The sequence below is a fragment of the Salvelinus fontinalis genome, chromosome 11 (assembly GCF_029448725.1).
Source record: "Salvelinus fontinalis isolate EN_2023a chromosome 11, ASM2944872v1, whole genome shotgun sequence".
NCBI lineage: Eukaryota > Metazoa > Chordata > Actinopteri > Salmoniformes > Salmonidae > Salvelinus > Salvelinus fontinalis.
Genome location: NC_074675.1, coordinates 26,213,884 through 26,234,888, shown reverse-complemented (window position 1 = coordinate 26,234,888; position 21,005 = coordinate 26,213,884). Strand labels below are relative to the sequence as shown.

The window sequence follows — 21,005 nt, the reverse complement described above, 5'->3', positions numbered from 1 at the left end:
CTGTACAATTGAGAGGCTCCCAATGGACCTGTAGACTCAGTTAGTCTTGGGGCTTTGCAGTCACGACACACACACACATACACACACAGCTAGCAGGGTCCCATTAGACAGAGCCACACAAAGGGTCCCTGCGTCAGTACTGTAGCCCCCTGGCGCTGGCTAAATGTTATCGGCCCCTGGCACACGCTGGTTATTCTGTCACGGCCATACATACAGAGACCGAGAGCTCAGATTGACATTCAGCACTCTGAATACAGACTAGACTGCTTTCCGCTCTCTGAACCTATACAGACAAGGCCCTGCTGGGATTTAGCCGACTCGCAGCACACACATACACACATTTGCGTACACACACATACACTCAGTAACACACACGCACACATAGGTATAGTGTGTAGTCACTCAATGGCCTGAGGTTCAAGGTTATGAGTCAGACCCTTAGTCTGTGACCTATACTAACCTGTGTGTGTGTGTGTGTGTGTGTGTGTCCAGGTCTATGTCCACCCCGGGGAAGCCGGACGTGCCCTGCTCTCTGTACATGCGGGAGCTACAGGGCTTCGTGGGCCGTGTGATGGCGGACTACTTCCGCCACTTCCAGTGTGTCGACTTCATATACGACAACACGGAGAGCATCGCCCAGCGCTGCATCACACTGTTCATCCGCCACGCCAGCCTGCTGCGCCCCCTGGGGGAGGGAGGCAAGATGAGATTGGCGGCTGACTTCGCTCAGGTGAGGAGAAGGGCTGTATGTGAGGGTATTATCGGTATCTCTCTCCGTATCTGCCTGTCTCTTGGGTTTTCCTGTGCATTTTGAAGTTCACCAAGTAACTCTATATTCGTGGTCTCACTTTCTTCTCTGTGTTTCTAGATGGAGCTGGCCGTCGCTCCTCTCTGTAGGAGAGTGTCTGAGCTGGGGAAACCCTACCGCCTGCTGAGATCTTTCAGGCATGTTACTACATCACTGCTTGTTACACATGTATGACGCATTAGTGACACATAGTTATTACATCAGTTATTATGCACAACCTATTCCTGTTAAACCTTTGAGATGGGGAGCGCCTCAGTAGCAGCGGTAGTTTACAGAGTGAGAGTGGATCTTAACGAAGATGTTAGTCATTATTGGAGGGTTAGAGAGCTGTAATTCTCTCGGTCTCCCTGCCGTCTGCCTCTACTTAGACGCTAGGGTAATGGTTTAAAGATAATGGGTAAAGGCTAATGGTGTCACATAATGAACACGTTATTTAGGCTAGACACCTCAATGTAGCTGAGACATTTTGTGTGTGTGTGTCTGTGTGTGTTGTAGGCCCCTGCTCTTCCAGAACAGTGAGCTGATAGCCAGCAGTCCAGCCGTGGGGGATCTGATTCCATACAGCACCCTGCTACACTTCCTGTTCACCAGAGCACCGTCTGAGCTCAAATCACCTCACCAGGTACAGACACACACTATATATACAAAAGTATTTAGTCACCCCTTCGAATTAGTGGATTCGGCTATTTCAGCCACACCTGTTGCTGACAAGTGTATAAAATCGAGCACACAGCCATGCAATCTCCATAGACAAACATTGACAGTAGAATGGCCTTACTGAAGAGCTAAGTGACTTTCAAAGTTGCACCGTCAAAGGATGCCACCTTTCCAACAAGTCAGTTTGTCAAATTTCTGCCCTGCTAGAGCTGTCCTGGTCAACTGTAAATGCTGTTATTGTGAAGTGGAAATGTCTAGGAGCAACAACGGCTCAGCCGCTAAGTGGTAGGCCACACAAGCTCACAGAACGGGACCGCTGAGTGCTGAAACACAAGACCTGTTCGTCGGAAGCTTCATGAAATGGGTTTCCATGGCCGAGCAGCCGCACACAAGCCTAAGATCACCATGTGCAATGCCAAGCGTCGGCTGGAGTGGTGTAAAGCTCGCCACCATTGGACTCTGGAGCAGTGGGAACACGTTCTCTGGAGTGATGAATCACGCTTCACCATCTGGCAGTCCGACGGACGAATCTGGGTTTGGCGAATGCCAGGAGAAAGTTTGGTGGAGGAGGAATAATTGTCTGAGGCTGTTTTTCATGGTTCGGGCTAGGCCCCTTAGTTCCAGTGAAGGGAAATCTTAATGCTACAGCATACAATTACATTCTAGACGATTCTGTGCTTCCAACTTTGTAGCAACAGTTTGGGGAAGGCCCTTTCCTGTTTCAGCATGACAATGCCCCCGTGCACAAAGCGAGGTCCATACAGAAATGGTTTGTCAAGATCGGTGTAGAAGAACTTAACTGGCCTGCACAGAGCCATGACCTCAACCCCGTTTAGGATGAATTGGAACACGAACCAGGCCTAATCTCCCAACATCAGTGCTCGACCTCACTAATGCTCTTGTGGCTGAATGGAAGCAAGTCCTCGCAGCAATGTTCCAACATCTAGTGGAAAGCCTTCTCAGAAGAGTGGAGGCTGTTATAGCAGCAAAGGGGGGACCAACTCCATATTAATGCCCATGATTTTGGAATGACATACTTTTGGTCTTATAGTGTACCTACAAACTGCTATACACACTTATCTATACTGATTCCAATCGTCATCTTTATCTTAACTTTGTACTAATTCTTCCTCTTTCACAGAGAGCAGAGTGGTCCATCGCTCGCTACTCCCAGTGGCTGGATGACCACCCTTCAGAGAGAGACCGCCTCACACTCATTAGGTAACTGCAGGAGAACGACAAGTCTTATAGCCTTTGAGACCGCTGGTGGGTTGTTTGGTATCACTCAGAGGAGTGAGTGAGCACCCTCTTGTGGTAAAATTATGACATTCCCATCAGTTCTATTGGGTATTGTGTCTTTAGCAACGCCATCTCCTTCTGTGTGTACTAGGGGTGCTCTGGAGGCCTACATGCAGAGCGTGAGGGCTCGTCAGGGGAAGGAGTTCGCCCCCGTCTACCCCATCATGGTCCAGCTGCTGCAGAGGGCCACCAGCGGAGCCCAAGACTCCAGGACCTGAGGGAACTACCGCTCCCATGATGCAACTGTCTGCGTTTCACATGGGCATGGAGAACGGCTCCGTGAAGAACACATCCAGATATTATGAATGTTATGACTATAGAATTAGAATTAGTAGAACAGGCATGGCTATGAACATCCTTAGCCTTTTTAATGGTCCACCCAACAGGAGTTTCCATTATTGATATGACTTAAGGGTTGCTCCATTTCTATGGATGTGATAAGGAGCAATTCAAACTTTCCAAATGGAACGCCACACACCATGTTGTATGCACATTTCTGTTCTGCTAATTCTATAACTGTGCCACAGAGGGCAACACAAGGGGGAAGTTACCTGTGCTTCATACTAGTGAACGGGGAAATAAATGCTTGCTAGTTATTGGTAGGGGCTTTACTGGTTTTAATGGTTAACCTAATTTTGTTCTATTAAATGCTTTGTTGTGAACAATAATTATCATTATAAGGAATGATTGATGGTAGGACTTTAATAATAGTTAACCTAATCGAAGGGCCTCATTCCAATTTATATGGTGGAAATTCAGCTTCATTTTTATTTAAATGCCGCAGATGTCGGCTCATTGGGAAATTACCTTTAGATTAATAGCGAGCTAAATGTAACGCTTCAGTGATATGGATTGAATAGAGCCCTGTCTATTAAACTGACAAGCTCTTTTCCCCTGTCTGGCCTATACAACTGTTCATATGTTCTATCTTTAACGATGTACTGTGGGTCTAAAGCTCTACGGTTGTGGTTCTAATAAAACGACAAGTTAAAGAAGTTGTTGTGCCTGATAAGAGGGCTCCCTGAGGAAGGCTTGTATCTTGTCCACATAATTGTGCCGACGTTTGTAGATGATTAAAATGACTGATGTGATCTTCTTGCCCACCTCCAGAGGTAGTCCCGGACAAATTGATTGGTTGGATGAAAGGTGAGAGTCAAATAAAATAATTGCCTTAGGCAGGTTGGATGAGGGGCATTACACGCAGGTTACGACCCACATGGTTGTCAGTTGGAATCTGTTGTCCAACGTTAACTAATTATATTTCTAAGTTAACTTTGACTGAACAGCTTTAAATATGTTGGGTACATTAGGATAGAACGACACCCTTTCTCAAAGCAGGTATATTATAACTGGTTACACCTTGCATTAATTAAATGTGGTTTTCGTGATATGATCAAGGTTTTATCATGGGGTGAATTCATTAGTGCAAACAGTAGCTAATCTTTTTGCAACAAATGAGCACAATCACAATTTGGACAAGATCAGGACTGGCATGTTTTTCAATAAATAGTATCTTCCATTCATTCTCCTTGGTTTGGCTGAGTTATGTAAACGGTCAGAATTTTCTTTTTTTATGTATCACCCAGTACCCACAAGGCAAAATGTCAAAGATTAGTTTTACAAGGATAGGGAAAATATTTCCACAGCTTTATTTGTACATGCTTCATTGTGAATGGAGCATGAAGTACTTACACATTGACACAAACAGACATGATAAATACAGGAAGTAGTCTTTAAACAGGCCACTTCCATTGGTTGACAGGAGGCTCTTCAATCAGTGGTTCCCATGGTTTCCACTCCGCCATCTTCCTGGATAGTGCCAACTCACACTCCGCCTGGAGGGAAGAGGAAACTAGTGGGTCAGATAAAGCAAGGGATGTAGGATAAATGGGGAAGAGAGAGATACAGTATGCGGGAGGTTTTTGAATGCTTCAAAATAACAATGTCTCAGTAGCCGTGGTTACACCTTGCATTAACATGGCTGTCGTCATCCAATCAAGATGATCAGATCGAGATGAGTCTACAAACGACAATAAAATGTGATTCATATCTGCCCACTTCGTCCTTATTGTGACCAGATTCCCTGGTCCCTCCCTGTATGCATATTAATCCGACCTACCGTTATGACACAAGCTGTATAAAAGACAGAAAACAGCACGCTTTTATAATCAATAGTTTTATACTCATCATTAGAGCCTACTTTTGTTATCCAACGATTTAAGACTGGGCGTAACGGACTACTGTCCCGATAACCTCGACTTGTCCTGCAGCCATACAAATAAATATTCAGAGAATCCCTCCTATCCCTAAAAACGTCACAACACAAACAATCTGGATGCGTATACAAAATACAATTATTGCACAGTATAAATACAAATATCACTAGGCCCTAATGCACACAGTAAAAACAGAAACAGGTTAAGTTACAGAGTAGGCTACAAAGTCCATCTCTGAATGGCACAACACATTATCCAAACAGGTCTGGATAGGTTTGTTCTTTACGCATCATTGTTTACATACATGATCTTTATATTATTGTAAATAACCTTTAGTATAGGCCTAAACAGTACCAAAGGAATAAAAAAAAAGTGACATGCTGGGAGAATTATCATGGTTTAGTTTCCTCCAAATCATTGATAATTCACTAACGGTACCGCAACATGTTCCGGGTAGAATGTGTGATCACGCTCTCCGCAGCCGATGCGAGTAAGACCTTTAAACAGGTCAACATTCACAAGGCCGCAGGGCCAGACGGATTACCAGGACGTGTACTGCGAGCATGCGCTGACCAACTGGCAAGTGTCTTCACCGACATTTTCAACCTCCCTGTCCGAGTTTGTTTTAAGCAGACCACCATAGTGCCTGTGCCCAAGAACACTAAGGTAACCTGCCTAAATGACTACCGACACGTAGCACTCACGTCTGTAGCCATGCTGTGCTTTGAAAGGATAGTAACAGCTCACATCAACACCATTATCCCAGAAACCCTAGACCCACTCCAATTTGCATACCGCACCAACAGATCCACAGATGATGCAATCTCTATTGCACTCCACACTGCCCTTTCTCACCTGGACAAAAGGAACACCTATGTGAGAATGCTATTCATTGACTACAGCTCAGCGTTCAACACCATAGTGCCCTCAAAGCTCATCAATCAGCTAAGGACCCTGGGACTAAACACCTCCCTCTGCAACTGGATCCTGGACTTCCTGACGGGCCACACCCAGGTGGTAAGGGTAGGTAGCAACACATCCGCCACGCTGATCCTCAACACAGGGGCCCCTCAGGGGTGCGTGTTCAGTCCCCTCCTGTACTCCCTGTTCACTCATGACTGCACGGCGAGGCATGACTCCAACACCATCATTAAGTTTGCAGATGACACAACAATTAATCATGTTAAGGTGTTAAAACAGAATAAATTGAATCAATCCTAGTCATAATCATGATATGCCCAGAGGGCACATCAAAGTCACAAATACCAGTCTTTGGCCAGTCTGATCAACGACAAGACAGCCTATAGGGAGGTGGTCAGAGACCTGGCCGTGTGGTGCCAGGACAACAACCTCTCCCTCAACGTGATCAAGACAAAGGAGATGATTGTGGACTACATGACAAAGTAGTCCCCATTCTCATCGATGGGGCTGCAGTGAAGCAGGTTTAAGTTCCTTGGTGTCCACATCACCAACAAACTAACATGGTCCAAGCACACCAAGACAGTCGTGAAGAGGGCACGACAAAACCTATTCCCCCTCCAGAGACTGAAAAAGATTTGGCATGGGTCCTCAGATCCTCAAAAGTTTCTATAGCTGCACCATCGAGAGCATCTTGACTGGTTGCATCACTGCCTGGTATTGCAACTGCTCGGCCTCCGACCGCAAGGCACTATAGAGGTAGTGCGAACGGCCCATTACGTCACTGGGGCCAAGATCCCTGCCATCCAGAACCTCTATACCAGGCGAGGTCTGAGGAAGGCCCTAAAAATTGTCCAAGACTCCAGCCACCCTAGTCATAGACGGTTCTCTCTGCTACCGCACAGCAAGCAGTACCAGAGCGCCAAGTCTAGGTCTAAGCGGCTTCTAAACAGAGTCTACCCCCAAGCCATAAGACTCCTGACTATTTGCATTGCCTGCATCCCCCCCGTTACACTGCTGCTACTGTTATCTACTATCATCACTTTAATAACTCTACCTACATGTACATATTACCTCAACTAACCGGTGCCCCCGCACATTGACTCTGTACCCCCCTGTATATAGTCTCGCTAATGTTATTTTACTGCTGCTCTTTAATATTTTTATTTTTATTTTTTATTTTTTTCATATTTTTTTTTTTTGTACCCCCTTTTCCTCCCCAATTTCGTGGTATCCAATTGTTAGTAATTACTATCTTGTCTCATCGCTACAACTCCCGTACGGGCTCGGGAGAGACGAAGGTCGAAAGCAATGCGTCCTCCGAAACACAACCCAACCAAGCCTCACTGCTTCTTAATTAACACAGTGCGCATTCAACCCAGAAGCCAGCCGCACCAATGTGTCGGAGGAAACACCATGCACCTGGCGACCTTGGTTAGCGCACACTGCGCCCGGCCCGCCACATGAGTCGCTGGTGCGCGATGGGACAAGGATATCCCTACCGGCCAAACCCTCCCCAACCCGGACGACGCTAGGCCAATTGTGCGTCGCCCCACGGACCTCCCGGTCGCGGCCGGCTGCGACAGAGCCTGGGCGCGAACCCAGAATCTCTGGTGGCACAGCTAGTGCTGCCCTAGACCACTGCGCCACCCGGGAGGCCTAATTACTTTTATTTCTTATCCATATTTTTTTTTAACTGCATTGTCGGTTAGGGGCTCGTAAGTAAGCATTTCACCTGTTGTAGTCGGCCCACTAATAACATTTGATTTGATAACCTATAGCAAGACACGTGGTCAAGCAAAGGCTTTATAAAGGAATAAAGTGTCAATCTAAAAGTAGCCCGAAGAGTCCATCGTAATTTAAGCCTTTGCCTATTGGACAGTAGCCTACACAAACTATGCACCTTTACTCATCAGTTTGGACATCTTCTGCACTTTATTGATATCTGAAAAGGATTGCATTATAATATGACTATTATTTTCATATCTGATATAGCAACTGAAATAGACTATTCACCACCTGCCAATACATTTTTACTTCAGTTTAAATTCTGGTATTACAGTCCTTGGCCTTTCTGTAGCCTATGATGTTATTTTGCGCTGGCATTGGATGTGAGAACGGGAGAACCCTTTTTCTTTCATTCGGGACAATATCTCAAACATATTTTTCTATATTCCAATTTTAATCAGCGCTGGACGCACAGTGCCAGTTGGCACTTGGTTTCTAAAGACCGTGATCTTAATTCAACTGACCGTTTTTTTCTGAGAGGCCGAAACAACAGTGACGTTAGCCAAATTTATACGCTTTCGTTATTCGGATTTGTTTACACTTTTTATTTTACTTTACCAGGTAAGTTGACTGAGAACACATTCTCATTTACAGCAACGACCTGGGGAATAGTTACAGGGGAGAGGAGGAGGGATGAATGGGACAATTGTAAACTGGGGATGATTAGGTACCCGAGGGACAGATTGGGAATTTAGCCAGAACACCGGGGGTTAACACCCCTACTCTTACGATAAGTGCCATGCGATCTTTAATGACCATTTTTAGTGATCCACTTCAAGGATATCCGCACAAAATGCTTCATCGACTACCTCCAGAGGTGGTTTGTAAGAAATTATCACAATCAGATCACAATGTGTCTTTTGATTGTCTACACCTGTCAACAAATGTGGGCCCAACCCGAATTTGGACACGATCAGGACAACGGACGCATGTTGAAACCAGGTATAAACAGGGCTAGAGAAAGCAACTCTAGGAGGAAGATACAAAGCAATGAAAAGAGTGTGAGGCTCCTCTCTGTACCTGGTGAATGACCTCCTCGATCTGACCACAGTTGATTTTCTTCTCTAGTTTCTCCACATCAGGCTCCTTTCCATTGAAATGAAGACAGAACATGAAAGGATCTATATGGATTTAAACACACAGATGCCATCCCAAACAATGTCTCATAACATGATATCAAATATAAAAGTCAACAAGGGGATCACCTCACAGAGGTTCATACAAGTTCAAGCTAATACATGAAATCAGTCACAATGAGGACTGGTAGGAAGGGTTTTCTACTGTGTTAAACTTAACGTGACCGTGGTTGGAGTGTAACTTACAGCTTTGATAAGGTCAAAGCGGTCGTTGACAAGCTGTTCTGTGTACTTTCGGTAGGCTGCGTCCTGAGGGATGACCTGGAGAGACGCCAGGATCTTACTGTACAGGATCCTCAGGCGCTGAGGGGACACACACACACCAAAGTTACATTTAAAGACAAAAGTAGTTGTGGTCTACTACTGCCGTTTGTTATCATTACGGCAGCTACACAACTACTAAAGCTGTATATTATGGTCATTACTGGGGACTCACCTCATGAGGGTTGTGGGACACGGCCAGTCCCACCAAGCCTGTTGTCTGGGGGAAATATTATACACAATGAGCTAGCAAGCGAGACTACATAGTTAACGTTAGCTAGTAACGTTAACCTCCTGGGTAAAATAGTCATACGGCATTCAGAAGGAAGGTGGAACATTACAGAACGTTACAGAACATTACAGCACGCCATGTAGCTTTGAGTTCGCAGCGTGTCAGCCATGTAAGTTGCTTGTCAATAGAAAGCGACAAAGCTCATATCAATTGTAAAGTCAAAGGACACTAACTGAATTAACAAAATCACATTACATTTTCACAAAATCAAAATCATAACATGACCTCCACTCGTACCTTTTTCAGAACACCAGCCATGATTTTGGGCGCAATGGATTCTGGGTCACTTCTGTCGAATAAAAATGACGTCAACACGTCCTCGTTTTTTCAAAATAAAAGCTCAACATGTTTGATGGTAAGTGGACATGAGTCCTCTTATTCAGTAGCCTAAATACATGTTATTAACTAACGGCTCCTACAATACATGTTCAATTATTAGATTGGAAAAATAAGTATTACAAATGGCAATTTAAAATCATTCAAAGTGGGTACACGACACATACCAGCAATATCAAAAATAATGCTATAAACCAGACAGCCTGTCTATACTGTATGGCTCCTATAGTAAATTCAATCTTATTATGATAAACTGTGTTTAGTGTGATAGTGAAGCACTGCATGTGACAGCGTGACAGGCATTCTCAGAGCGTGTGTGGCTGATATTACAAGCAGGTCTAAAAATATCCCAGTACTCCTGCAAACACCAACGTAAAATTTAGTTGGTTGCCAACAAACCTTCGGAGACTAGGACTTTCACTGAAGATTTTACAGATAAGACTGGAGTTGCCCGTTCATTGGGATATTTGATAGTGACGAAGGTGCTTTAAAACCTCTCAATTTGTCATTGCAATGTCATTTCTGTCTGTATGCCTATAGTTTAGGATGTGTCTGTTGATCTATGCGGACTGCAGTGACATGAGTATTGAGGTTCGTGGTGTTTCTTTTTTATTTGTCTGTAGGAATGGAAGACGTCGATAGATGTGAGGAGCAGCTTATTGAGTATGCCATTCGAGAGAGTATTCGAGATGTATCAATAGACAGGTATTCGGAAAATGGAGAGGATTACATGAATGTATTATTCGCACATCCCGCAAAAAAGTTTGTCACCTCTCCCTGACTTAGTTTACTCATATCTCAACAGCATACCAACAGTCAGTGGTGACTATCTGAGGATAGTGACTGCCATCGAGCAAGGTAGGACTACCCCTCACCGACCGTGCCTTTCAAACTGCCCAAGCCCAACCCTTGCTCTTAAGCCATTAACCCTAACCCGAGCTTTATGTCCACATCAGGGTTCAAACCTAACCCTAGCCATAACGCTAGCCATAACCCTAATGTAGGGTTCTGTGTGGTGTCTCTCCCTAGGTGATGTGTGTACCCTGCAGGAGCTGTCTGGGTTGCAGGCTTTCACAGAGAGGGACAGCAGAGGGTGGCTTCCCCTACACAGAGCCGCTGTGCAGTCCCAGGAACAGGTCTTGGATCAGGTCCTGCTGGGTGAGAGGCCCACATACCACCAACAGTACCTCACAACTAGTACCTTAAATATCAGTAGTCACTTACAGTACTGCTTCTATAACACTCTGCTACTGGGATATACTAATGAATCACCTAAGACGTGTTTAATTCCCATTACTTTTGTGTGTGTGTGACCCTGCAGCTTCCTGTGATGTGACTGTGGATGATGTGACTGCAGACGGTGACACAGCGTTGATTCTGGCTGCTCAGGAGGGTCTGCTGGAGAACATCAGGACTCTACTGCAGCATGGAGCGTCTCCACACAAAACCAACAGCCTGAACGAGTCCCCACTGCTGCTCGGTAACACACACACACACACACACACACACACACACACACACACACACACACACACACACACACACACACACACACACACACACACACACACACACACACACACACACACACACACACACACACACACACACACACACACACACACACACTGTACTATACTATACTGTATTCAAGCACTGTTCTATGTTGTCAATCGAGGATGCATGTGCTGTTTTGTTATGGGTTGTCCTGTGTTGATGTGTGTTAGCGGTGAGACAGGGATCATATGACATGGTGTCCACTCTGATCATTTGTGGGGCCTTCGTGGAACAGGTGTGTCTGAAGAAGTGGATGGCCATTCACGAGGCAGCCAAGGTGAGATCGAGTTACACCTGTAGTCTTGTTTATATTTCTTCTTCAGCTATCTCCCCTATCATCAAGGTGCTGGAATGCCATTAAAAGAAACAATATTTTATTGTAATTCCCTTCTCCTTAAAAAGTGTGCGTTATCTTGCCAGGTGGGCTGCAGTGCCATCCTGGTGCTTCTGCTGAGACATGGGGCCAAGGTGACAGCTGTAGATGGGCACAATGTCACCCCGCTGGGCATCGCAGCAGAGTACGCCCACGTGGAGGTCCTGGATATACTCATAAAGAACGGTACGAGCCAATCAGAGGCCTTAGATTTTCCTTGATGAATAATGTAAACATTTTACATTTATTGTCATACCAAAAGGCAAATAAACATTCTCGAAGAAAATCCAAAAACACAATTACAAGGAACTGAAAAATAGTTAAATGTAAATATCCGTTATTCATAAATATTTGGCTTGAACAGAAGACTACACAGGACTAGAGTAGGGTTAATCGTCCTCCTTTCCCACCAGGTGGCGACGTGAACGCCCAGGCATATAACGGAGACACTGTTCTGTACGATGCAGCCGGCTCAGGGAACATGGACTGCATATACCTCCTCCTGCAAGCTGGAGCCAACCCTAACATAGCCAGTCTGGCCTGCCAGCTGCCCATACACAGAGCTGCCTATGAGGGACACATCCTGTGAGTGGATGACTCTTACTACGTGGTCCTCTGTAGCTCAGCTGGTAGATCATGTGGGTTTCAATTCCAAGGATGTAAACTATCCCGTATGTAAAATGTATTCACATATGACTGTAAATTGCTTTGTATGAAAGTGTCTGCTAAATGGCATATATTACTAACAGTCTAGAACAAGGATGTCTATAACAACTACTGGAAAGCATGCCGGTCTTTGTGGAAATCAATTGATCAAGATATGTATTTGGCTAGAGAGTTATCGGATTATCCAGTTCTTAGAAAGTGTTGTCCCTGAGGAATGATCCATCCCTGGGTCTAGAAGCAGTTGTTCAGTTCAAAGTCCAGATCTTATTTCAACAACATAATCAACAGCGCTGGTATAATCAACAATCTGAAATATGATGTTTTGGTTTGTCCAAGTGCTCTGAGGACCTTCATCCCCATCACAACTAAGAGAGCCATCCGTCTGTCTGGCCAGAGCCCAGTCCACTCCGCAGCAGATGGCGGCCATGTTGACTGTCTGGAGCTGCTCATAGAGAAAGGCTTCGATGTCAACGCTCAGCTGGACACACACATCTCAGGTACAATCCATGGACACACACAAACCAGGTAGTACAATTGGGCACACTCATGGACACACAATCTCTTTTATAAGGGAGACCTGTCCAAGAGGAAGGTGCTTGTAACTCCAGAGTTGTGAGGTTGATTCCTGTGTGGGCCAATGGGGGCCCCCTGGAGGTCAAGGCCCCTGGGTACGTTCCCTTCATGCTGTCTAGACTAACTTACCAATCTAAAAAATGTTAGCTGACATGGGCTAATTGAATGACTGACAGTGACTGACATAAGAGAAAAACTGCCGATGCACAAACACATTTCAAAATGGCACATTGTGAATTCTACTATTCTAACTCTCAACCCCGACTGAGTTCCTAGTGGCAGGGGTCCCTAAGAAACGGCTTATGTCGCTTATGCCTGAGGCCAACCCTGCATATAGGCTTCTGATTATACATGTTTTAACTGTAAGATGGTTTGGATAAGAATGAAATAAAATGGATAAATTGAGCATGTTGTTATTACTGTGTTACCAGAGAACTACGGGGACATGAGGCGGAGTCCGCTCTACTTCGCCGTATCCAACAGTGATCTCACCTGCACAGAGATGCTGCTGGCTGCCGGCGCCAAAACTGACCTGGACCCGCTACGCTGCTTCCTGGTGGCTGTACGCGCTGGGAGGTATGAGACCGTATCTGTATGGGTAACTCAAGACCGTGTTAAGACCTCAAGACTGTGTTAGAACTAAGCCTACAGCAGGTGTTAACTTTGGGATAACGCAAGTATTCATGTCTCCCTTCAGAAAAGTTATTCCTTACTTGAGATGTTTCACAAACGACCTCTGCAATACAGTGGCTTGCGGAAGTATTCACCCCCCTTGGCATTTTTCCTATTTCTTGACTTACAACCTGGAATTAAAATTGATTTTTTGGGGGGTTCGTATCATTTGATTGATACAACATGTCTACCACTTTGAAGATGCAAAATCTTTTTTATTGTGAAACAAACAAGAAATAAGAAAAAAAACTGCAAACTTGAGCGTGCATAGCTATTCACCCCCCCAAAGTCAATACTTTGTAGAGCCACCTTTTGCAGCAATTACAGCTGCAAGTCTCTTGGGGTATAAACTTGGCACATCTAGCCACTGGGATTTTTGCCCATTTTTCAAGACAGAACTGCTCCAGCTCCTTCGAGTTGGATGAGTTCCGTGGGGGAACAGCAATCTTGAAGTCTGGGATTTTTGCCCATTTTTCAAGACAGAACTGCTCCAGCTCCTTCGAGTTGGATGAGTTCCGTGGGGGAACAGCAATCTTGAAGTCATACCACAGATTCTCAATTGGATTGAGGTCTGGGCTTTGACTAGGCAATTCCAAGACTTTTAAATGTTTTTCCCTTAAACCATTCAAGTGTTGCTTTAGCAGTATGCTTAGGGTCATTGTCCTGCTGGAAGGTGAACCTCCATCCCAGTCTCAAATCTCTGGAAAACTGAAACAGGTTTCCCCTCAAGAATTTCCCTGTATTTAGCGCCATCCATCATTCCTTCAATTCTGACCAGTTTCACAGTCCCTGCCGATGAAAAACACTCCCACAGCATGATGCTGCCACCACCATGCTTCACTGTGGGGATGGTGTTCTCGGGGTGATGAAAGGTTTTCACCAGAAAGAGCATTTTCCTTGATGGCCAAAAAGCTCAATATTAGTCTCATATGTCCAGAGTACCTTCTTCCATATGTTTGGGTAGTCTCCCACATGCCTTTTGGCAAACACCAAACGTGTTTGCTTATTTTTTTCTTTAAGCAATGGCTTTATTCTGGCCAGTCTTCTGTAAAGCCCAGCTCTGTGGAGTGTACGGCTTAAAGTGGTCCTAAGGACAGATACTCCAATCTCCGCTGTGGAGCTTTGCAGCTCCTTCAGGGTCATCTTTGGCCTCTTTGTTGCCTCTCTGATTAATGCCCTCCTTGCCTGGTCCGTGATTTTTGTTCGGCGGCCCTCTCTTGGCAGGTTTGTTGTGGTGCCATATTCTTTCCATTTTTTTTATAATGGATTTAATGGTGCACCGTGGGATGTTCAAAGTTTCAGATATTTTTTTATAACTCAACCCTGATCTGTACTTCTCCAAAACTTTGTCCCTGACCTGTTTGGAGAGCTCTGTGCCACTTGCTTGGTGGTGCCCCTTGCTTAGTGGTGTTGCAGACTCTGGGGCCTTTCAGAACAGGTGTACCATATACTGAGATCATGTGACAGATCATGTGACACTTAGATTGCACACAGGTGGACTTTATTTAACTAATTATGTGACTTCTGAAGGTAATTGGTTGCACCAGATCTTGTTTAGGAGCTTCATAGCAAAGGGGGTGAATACATACTGTATGCACTTTTCCGTTTTAATTTTTTCAGAATTTTTTTAAACAAGTTATATTTCCCATTTCACTTCACCAATTTAAACTATTCTGTGTATGTCCATTACATTAAATCCAAATAAAAATCTATTTAAATTACAGGCTGTAATGCATCAAAATAGGAAAAACGCCACGGGGGATGAATACTTTTGCAAGGCACTGTAGCTACAGTGCATTTGGAAAGTATTCAGACCACTTGACTTTTTTCACATGTTGTTATGTTACAGCCTTATTCTAAAATTGATTAAATTGTCGTCCCCCCCCCCCCCCCCCACAATCTACACACAATACCAGATAATGACAAAGCAAAATCTTGTTTTTAGACATTTTTGCAAATGTATTAAAAATAAAAAACTGACATATCACAATTACATAAGTAATTTACTCAGTACTTTGTTGAAGCACCTTTGGCACCGAATTACAGCCTCGGGTCTTCTTGGGTATGACGCTACAAGCTTGGCACACCTGTATTTGGGGAGTTTCTCCCATTCTTCTCTGCATATCTTTGCAAACTCTGTCAGGTTGAATGTGGAGCGTCGCTGCACAACTATTTTCAGGTCTCTCCAGTGATGTTAGATTGGGTTCAAGTCCGGGCTCTGGCTGGACCACTCAAGGACATTCAGAGACTTGTCCTGAAGCCACTCCTGTATTGTCTTGGCTATGTGCTTAGGGCCGTTGTCCTGTTGGAAGGCGAACCTTCGCCTCAGTCTGAGGTCCTGAGCGTTCTGGAACAGGTTTTCATCAAGGATCTCTCTTTGCTCCGTTAATCTTTCCCTCGATCCTGACCCGTCTCCAGTCCCTGCCGCTGAAAAACATCCCCACAGCATGACGCTACCACCACCATGCTTCAACATAGGGATGGTACCAGATTTCATCCAGACGTTACGCTTGGCATTCAGGCCAAAGAGTTCAATCTTGGTTTCATCAGACCAGGGAATCTTATTTCTCATGGTCTGAGAGTCCTTTAGGTGCCTTTTGGCAAATTCCAAGTGGGCTGTCATGTGACTTTTACTGAGGAGTGGCTTCCATCTGGCCATAAAGGCCTGATTGGTGGAGTGCTGCAGAGATGGTTGTCTTTCTGGAAGGTTCTCCCATCTCCACAGAGGAACTCTGGAGCTCTGTCAGAGTGACCATTGGGTTCTTGGTCACCTCCCTGATCACAGCCCTTCTCGCCCGATTGCTCAGTTTGGTTGGGCGTCCAGCTCTAGGAAGATTCTTGGTGGATCCAAATTTCTTCCATTTCATAATGATGGAGGCCACTGTGTTCTTGGGGACCTTCAATGCTGCAGAAATATGTTGGTACCCTTCCTCAGATCTGTGAGTCGAAATAATCCTGTCTCGGAACTCTACGGACAATTCCTTTGACCTAATGGCTTGTTTTTTTCTCTGACAGGCACCGTCAACTGTGGGACCTTATATAGACAGGTGTTTGCCTTTCCAAATTACGTCCAATCAATTGCATTTACCACAGGTGGACTCCAATGAAGTTGTAGAAACAGCTCAAGGATGATCAATGGAAACAGGATGCACCCGAGCTCAATTTCGAGACTCATAGCAAAGGGTCTGAATACTTATGTAAATAAGGTATTTCTGTTTTTTAATTTATATATAAATTGGCAACCAAAAAAAATGTAATCTGTTTTTGCTTTGTCTTTATGGGGTATTGTGTGTAGATTGATGAGGATTTAAAAAAATATATATTTTAATACATAACAAAATGTGGAAAAAGTCAAGGAGTCTGAATACTTTCCGAATGCACTGTTTAAATGAAACTGAATGGAACACAGCAGTGACGTCACCAACTTCTATCTATTGGAACAGTTTGTTGGCTCCCATGCTAGGTCCCATGAATTGTTTTCCCAACTTCTGCTTGTAATGATGACGTTGTCTTAACCTTTTATCTTCAACCTAGCTCCCATGTATTGCCTACTTCCTGGTCTCTCTTCTATGACATCACCTTTCTAACCCTATCCCATCCGACCCCAGGTATGAGCTGGTGCGTCTGCTATTGTCCAGGGGTGCCGAGGTCAACTGCTACTTCAGAATGATCAGTGACACACTGTTTCCCACCGCGTTGCAGTACTGTCTCAGAGATCACATGATTCTGCGCCTGCTGCTCAACAACGGCTACGACGTAGACAAGTGCTTCATGTGTAACCACAGCAACAGACAGGATATGGACTGCGACTCCTGGGTCGACTACCAAAATAACCATAGAAGAACTTTATTTTATAACCAGGACTGCAGAGCCTCGGTAAGTCCTGTAGGCCTATTCCTGGTCTATTCCAGTACAACAGGAGTAGGCCCCCAATCTTTGATTTAGAATAAAGGAAGTAGACAAGTCCTGGTTCTGGAGGGAGGCAGGTTCTGTATTTTTGTTCTGGGCCGGAACAAAAGCCTGCACACAATGTGGTCTTCTATGACCATGGTTGGCAGCGAATGATGTAGAATGTGTTGGTCTAACTTAGAACATAACAGCAAGTCCAGTTCCAATGTTTGTCCTTCTGATGTCAGTCTCGCTATCCTGTTCGCTCTCTGCTCCAGTTCTGTGAAATCATCTCCCTGTCGTCGGTGGTCAACCTGGCGGGGAGTGTGGTACAGATGCTTCTGGACTACATCAGACACCCACGTATCTGCCCCAACCTCCTACGGGTCCTGGAAAAACAGAAAGAGTGGCCAGACATCTGTGACATTCTGGGTAAGGCAGCATCATTGCTAATAAGCATAATCCACGTCCTCTTATAATCACAAATACAATAATAGTGGACAAAAAACTGTGTTAATGCAAATACTGAAATATCTTACAGATCAACTCGCCATCATCATAAACAGAATAAACAGACTTTGTGTTTGTGTGTGTGTGTGTGTGTGTGTGTGTGTGTGTGTGTGTGTGTGTGTGTGTGTGTGTGTGTGTGTGTGTGTGTGTGTGTGTGTGTGTGTGTGTGTGTGTGTGTGTGTGTGTGTGTACCCGTCCATGTGTGTGTATCCCCAGACAACCCGCGGTCCCTGCAGCACCAGTGTCGTTTGGTCATTAGGAGACGGATGACCCCTAGAAGACTGAATGACCCTCAGGTCATGGCTGCCGTACCGTTCCCCCCGACACTCAAACACTACCTCACCTACAGGGAGTACGATGAGTATGGTGGGTTGGCAGCAACACACTCATAACTGGACTATATCAATGAAAACATATTTCAAATAAAAAAATTATCCTGTTCTGTACATAACTGATCTATCACATAATGCTTTAGCTCATATACTTATGCGTATATGAAGTATGGCAAGTGTACTTGTGATGTAATATTTGTAATAACTACAATTATTTTCACACTGATTTATGCTCTCTGAATAGCCTGAATAGTCCTTACCATAGTACTACTACTTCTACTAGACTGCATACATTAGACTGCACAGCTGTGAAACATGGTTCAGTACATGTAGTGTGATCTGCTCCTCAAGATCTCCTCATGGGAAAAGCAGGTCAGGACTAAAAATAACTCTCTGAGAGCTCATTCAGTTTATACATGGAGCTAAACACTCACTGGACACTGGTCTGAATGACTCTGCTGCAATGGACTGTTGACTTTTACAGTGACCCTGACACCTACCTGACTCATTAGACCAGGGCTTGAATCTAGAGAGATCTAGATCTAGACATCCATATTATACCCTCAAGGTTCTGTGAGTTAGTTGTGGAGCTCTGGATCTGAGACTGTGTTGTCACTAGCCCTGTTTATACCTGGTGCTAACATGGATTCTTTGTCCTGATCTTGTCCACATTCTGATTGTGCCCACATTTTTAGACAGGTGTAGACGATTAAAAGACGCATTGTGATCTGATTGTGATCAGATTTCCCTGACAACCTCCAGAGGTAGTCAGGCGTTCAAGTGTAGACAGATCTGGACAGTGAAACCATTTAAATCATCATTATCCCGCCCTCTATCCTTGACAAGTGACTTAAGGCGTCAATGTGAGTCTTAAAATAAGTAAATACATATTATTTTGAAAGAATGTCTGAAAATGTGAATGTTGACAAGATCAGGACAGGATGCATGTTTGCACCAGGTATAAACAAGGCTACTGAGGCCTGTTGGGTGTCCTACAAAGCAGAATCAATGAGTTAGCCAGCTAACTTGGATAAACAACCAGAAATAACTATACCTTTTCTGGTTTATTATGAAAGCTTAACTTAGATACTGTGTGTGTTTTTGGAAGTTGAATCAATTAGACCATTCCAAGCTTATCTTTCTAAAACAAATAAGAAGTTACTTCCGAATATTTAGGAGTTAACTGGCTAACTCAATGATCCTGCTTTGTAGTGCAACCCTCAGCTCAACTCTCCCTGGCACACAGAGAGGGTATGAGCCAGATCTCCTAACATTCCCCAAATACATGTTAGGATTTTGGCCGTTTTCCCAACGTCGAGTAACCCTAAAATACTATTTGGTGGTAATGTTACAATCAGCATCCACACACATGACTATAGTCCTATGCCGTGCCTGGTATCCTCCACTCCAACCAAGCCTTTACAGTAGCTGAACAATTACTGTATTCTGAAATCATATAGTTTATTTAACTACACAAGTCAGTTAAGGACAAATTATTTTTTTCAATGATGGCCTAGGAACAGTGACTAAACTGACTTAACTGCCTTGCTCAGAATTACATATTTTTACCTTGTCAGCTCAGGGAATTGATCTTGCGGTTACTAGTCCAACGCTATAACCACTAGGCTATCTGCCTCCCCAGTGAAATGTTTAAAATGAAGAACACCCCAGGTAACTGACTGAACCAAACGTGGGTTCTGTTGTTGTGAAGGCACAGCTAGCAGAGGGTAGACAAGAGTAGCATGGTCCAATGTAGAATTATGTTGAGAGAGTTCTAGTGTTGCAAGACTGTTGTTGTCATCTGAACAGCAGCATTCCTGCCCTGTCAACACCAGCCTGCCGCTCAGAGACACAGTGGAGTGGAAACTGTGTTCCTACCCACTAGTCATACCATAGACCAGGGATCTCCAACCCTGTTCCTGGAGAGCTGACCTCTTGTAGGCTTTTGCTCTAATCCCAGTTTTATCTAACCTGATTCAGCTTATCAACCAGCTAATTATTAGAATCCTGTGAGCTAGATTTGTTACATGGTATTTTGTTAGGATCCCCAAAGCAACAGCTACTCCTCCTGGGGTCCACACAAAACATGAAACATGACATAATACAGAACATTAATAAACAGCTCAGGGAACTACATACATTTGAAAAATGTCACACATACTGAAGCCTAGATATCAATACATACATACAAAATATCTACGTCAAATAGGGGAGAGGCGTTATGCCGTGAGGTGTTGCTTTATCTGTTTTTTGAAACCAGGTTTGCTGTTCATTTGAGCAATATGAAATAGAAAGGAGGTCCGTGCAATAACGGTTCTATATAATATTGTACGCTTTCTTGAATTTGTTCTGGATTTGGGGACTGTGAAAAGACCCCTGTGTGTAAATTGACTGCGCAAACAATTTTGAATTTTCAACACTTTAATGTTTCTTATAAAAATAAGTGATGCAGTCAGTCTCTCCTCATCTCTTAGCCAAGAGAGACTGGCATACATACTATTTATATTAGCCCTCTGATTACAATGAAGAGCAACACGTGCCGCTCTGTTCTGGGCCAGCTGCAGCTTAACTAGGTCTTTTGCAGCATTTGACCACATGACTGGACAATAATCAGGATAAGACAAAACTAGAGTCTGCAGGACTTGCTTATTGGAGTATGGTGTCAAAAAAGCAGAGCAACATTTTATCATGGACAGACCTGTCCCCATCTTTACAACCATTGA

At 44.3% G+C, this 21,005-nt stretch overlaps 3 protein-coding genes across 3 annotated transcripts in view; 2 read left to right on the top strand and 1 right to left on the bottom strand.

Annotated features, from left to right (window-relative positions):
* The window catches only part of cog5 (component of oligomeric golgi complex 5), a 91,009-nt gene extending 87,607 nt beyond the window's left edge, over positions 1-3,402 (top strand). The window contains exons 18-22 of the mRNA XM_055938134.1: positions 493-730; positions 869-945; positions 1,304-1,430; positions 2,607-2,686; positions 2,856-3,402. Of these exons, the coding sequence (XP_055794109.1) occupies positions 493-730; positions 869-945; positions 1,304-1,430; positions 2,607-2,686; positions 2,856-2,982 (649 nt within the window). The 3' untranslated portion in view covers positions 2,983-3,402. The remainder of the gene's footprint in view (positions 1-492; positions 731-868; positions 946-1,303; positions 1,431-2,606; positions 2,687-2,855) is intronic.
* A 995-nt stretch (positions 3,403-4,397) lies between these two features.
* Positions 4,398-9,694, bottom strand: LOC129865382 (NADH dehydrogenase [ubiquinone] 1 alpha subcomplex subunit 5-like). The gene is made up of 5 exons (XM_055938133.1): positions 9,613-9,694; positions 9,259-9,303; positions 9,009-9,125; positions 8,707-8,772; positions 4,398-4,599 (listed from the first exon to the last, which is right to left on the bottom strand). Exons 1-5 carry the CDS (start codon positions 9,631-9,633, stop codon positions 4,498-4,500), a joined length of 351 nt encoding a protein of 116 aa, XP_055794108.1. The 5' UTR covers positions 9,634-9,694; the 3' UTR covers positions 4,398-4,497.
* Positions 9,695-10,336: 642 nt separating this feature from the next.
* LOC129865377 (ankyrin repeat and SOCS box protein 15-like) lies at positions 10,337-19,312 on the top strand. The gene is given in 12 exon segments (XM_055938125.1): positions 10,337-10,474; positions 10,476-10,569; positions 10,741-10,869; positions 11,033-11,191; positions 11,439-11,545; positions 11,689-11,827; positions 12,055-12,226; positions 12,644-12,804; positions 13,312-13,456; positions 17,161-17,428; positions 17,719-17,872; positions 18,167-19,312. Coding segments are annotated over 12 exon segments (1,842 nt in total). The 3' UTR covers positions 18,343-19,312.
* The last annotated feature ends 1,693 nt before the right edge of the window (positions 19,313-21,005 follow it).

What these genes read in the sequence shown, in the direction of transcription:
- LOC129865382 (XM_055938133.1), bottom strand. Translation starts at nt 9,633, where the DNA reads ATGGCTGGTGTTCTGAAAAAG. An exon ending in GCTTTGACCTTATCAAAGCT is followed by an intron (nt 8,773 to 9,008) that starts GTAAGTTACACT and finishes TTCAATGGAAAG; the next exon opens with GAGCCTGATGTGGAGAAACT. An exon ending in TCGAGGAGGTCATTCACCAG is followed by an intron (nt 4,600 to 8,706) that starts GTACAGAGAGGA and finishes TCTTCCCTCCAG; the next exon opens with GCGGAGTGTGAGTTGGCACT.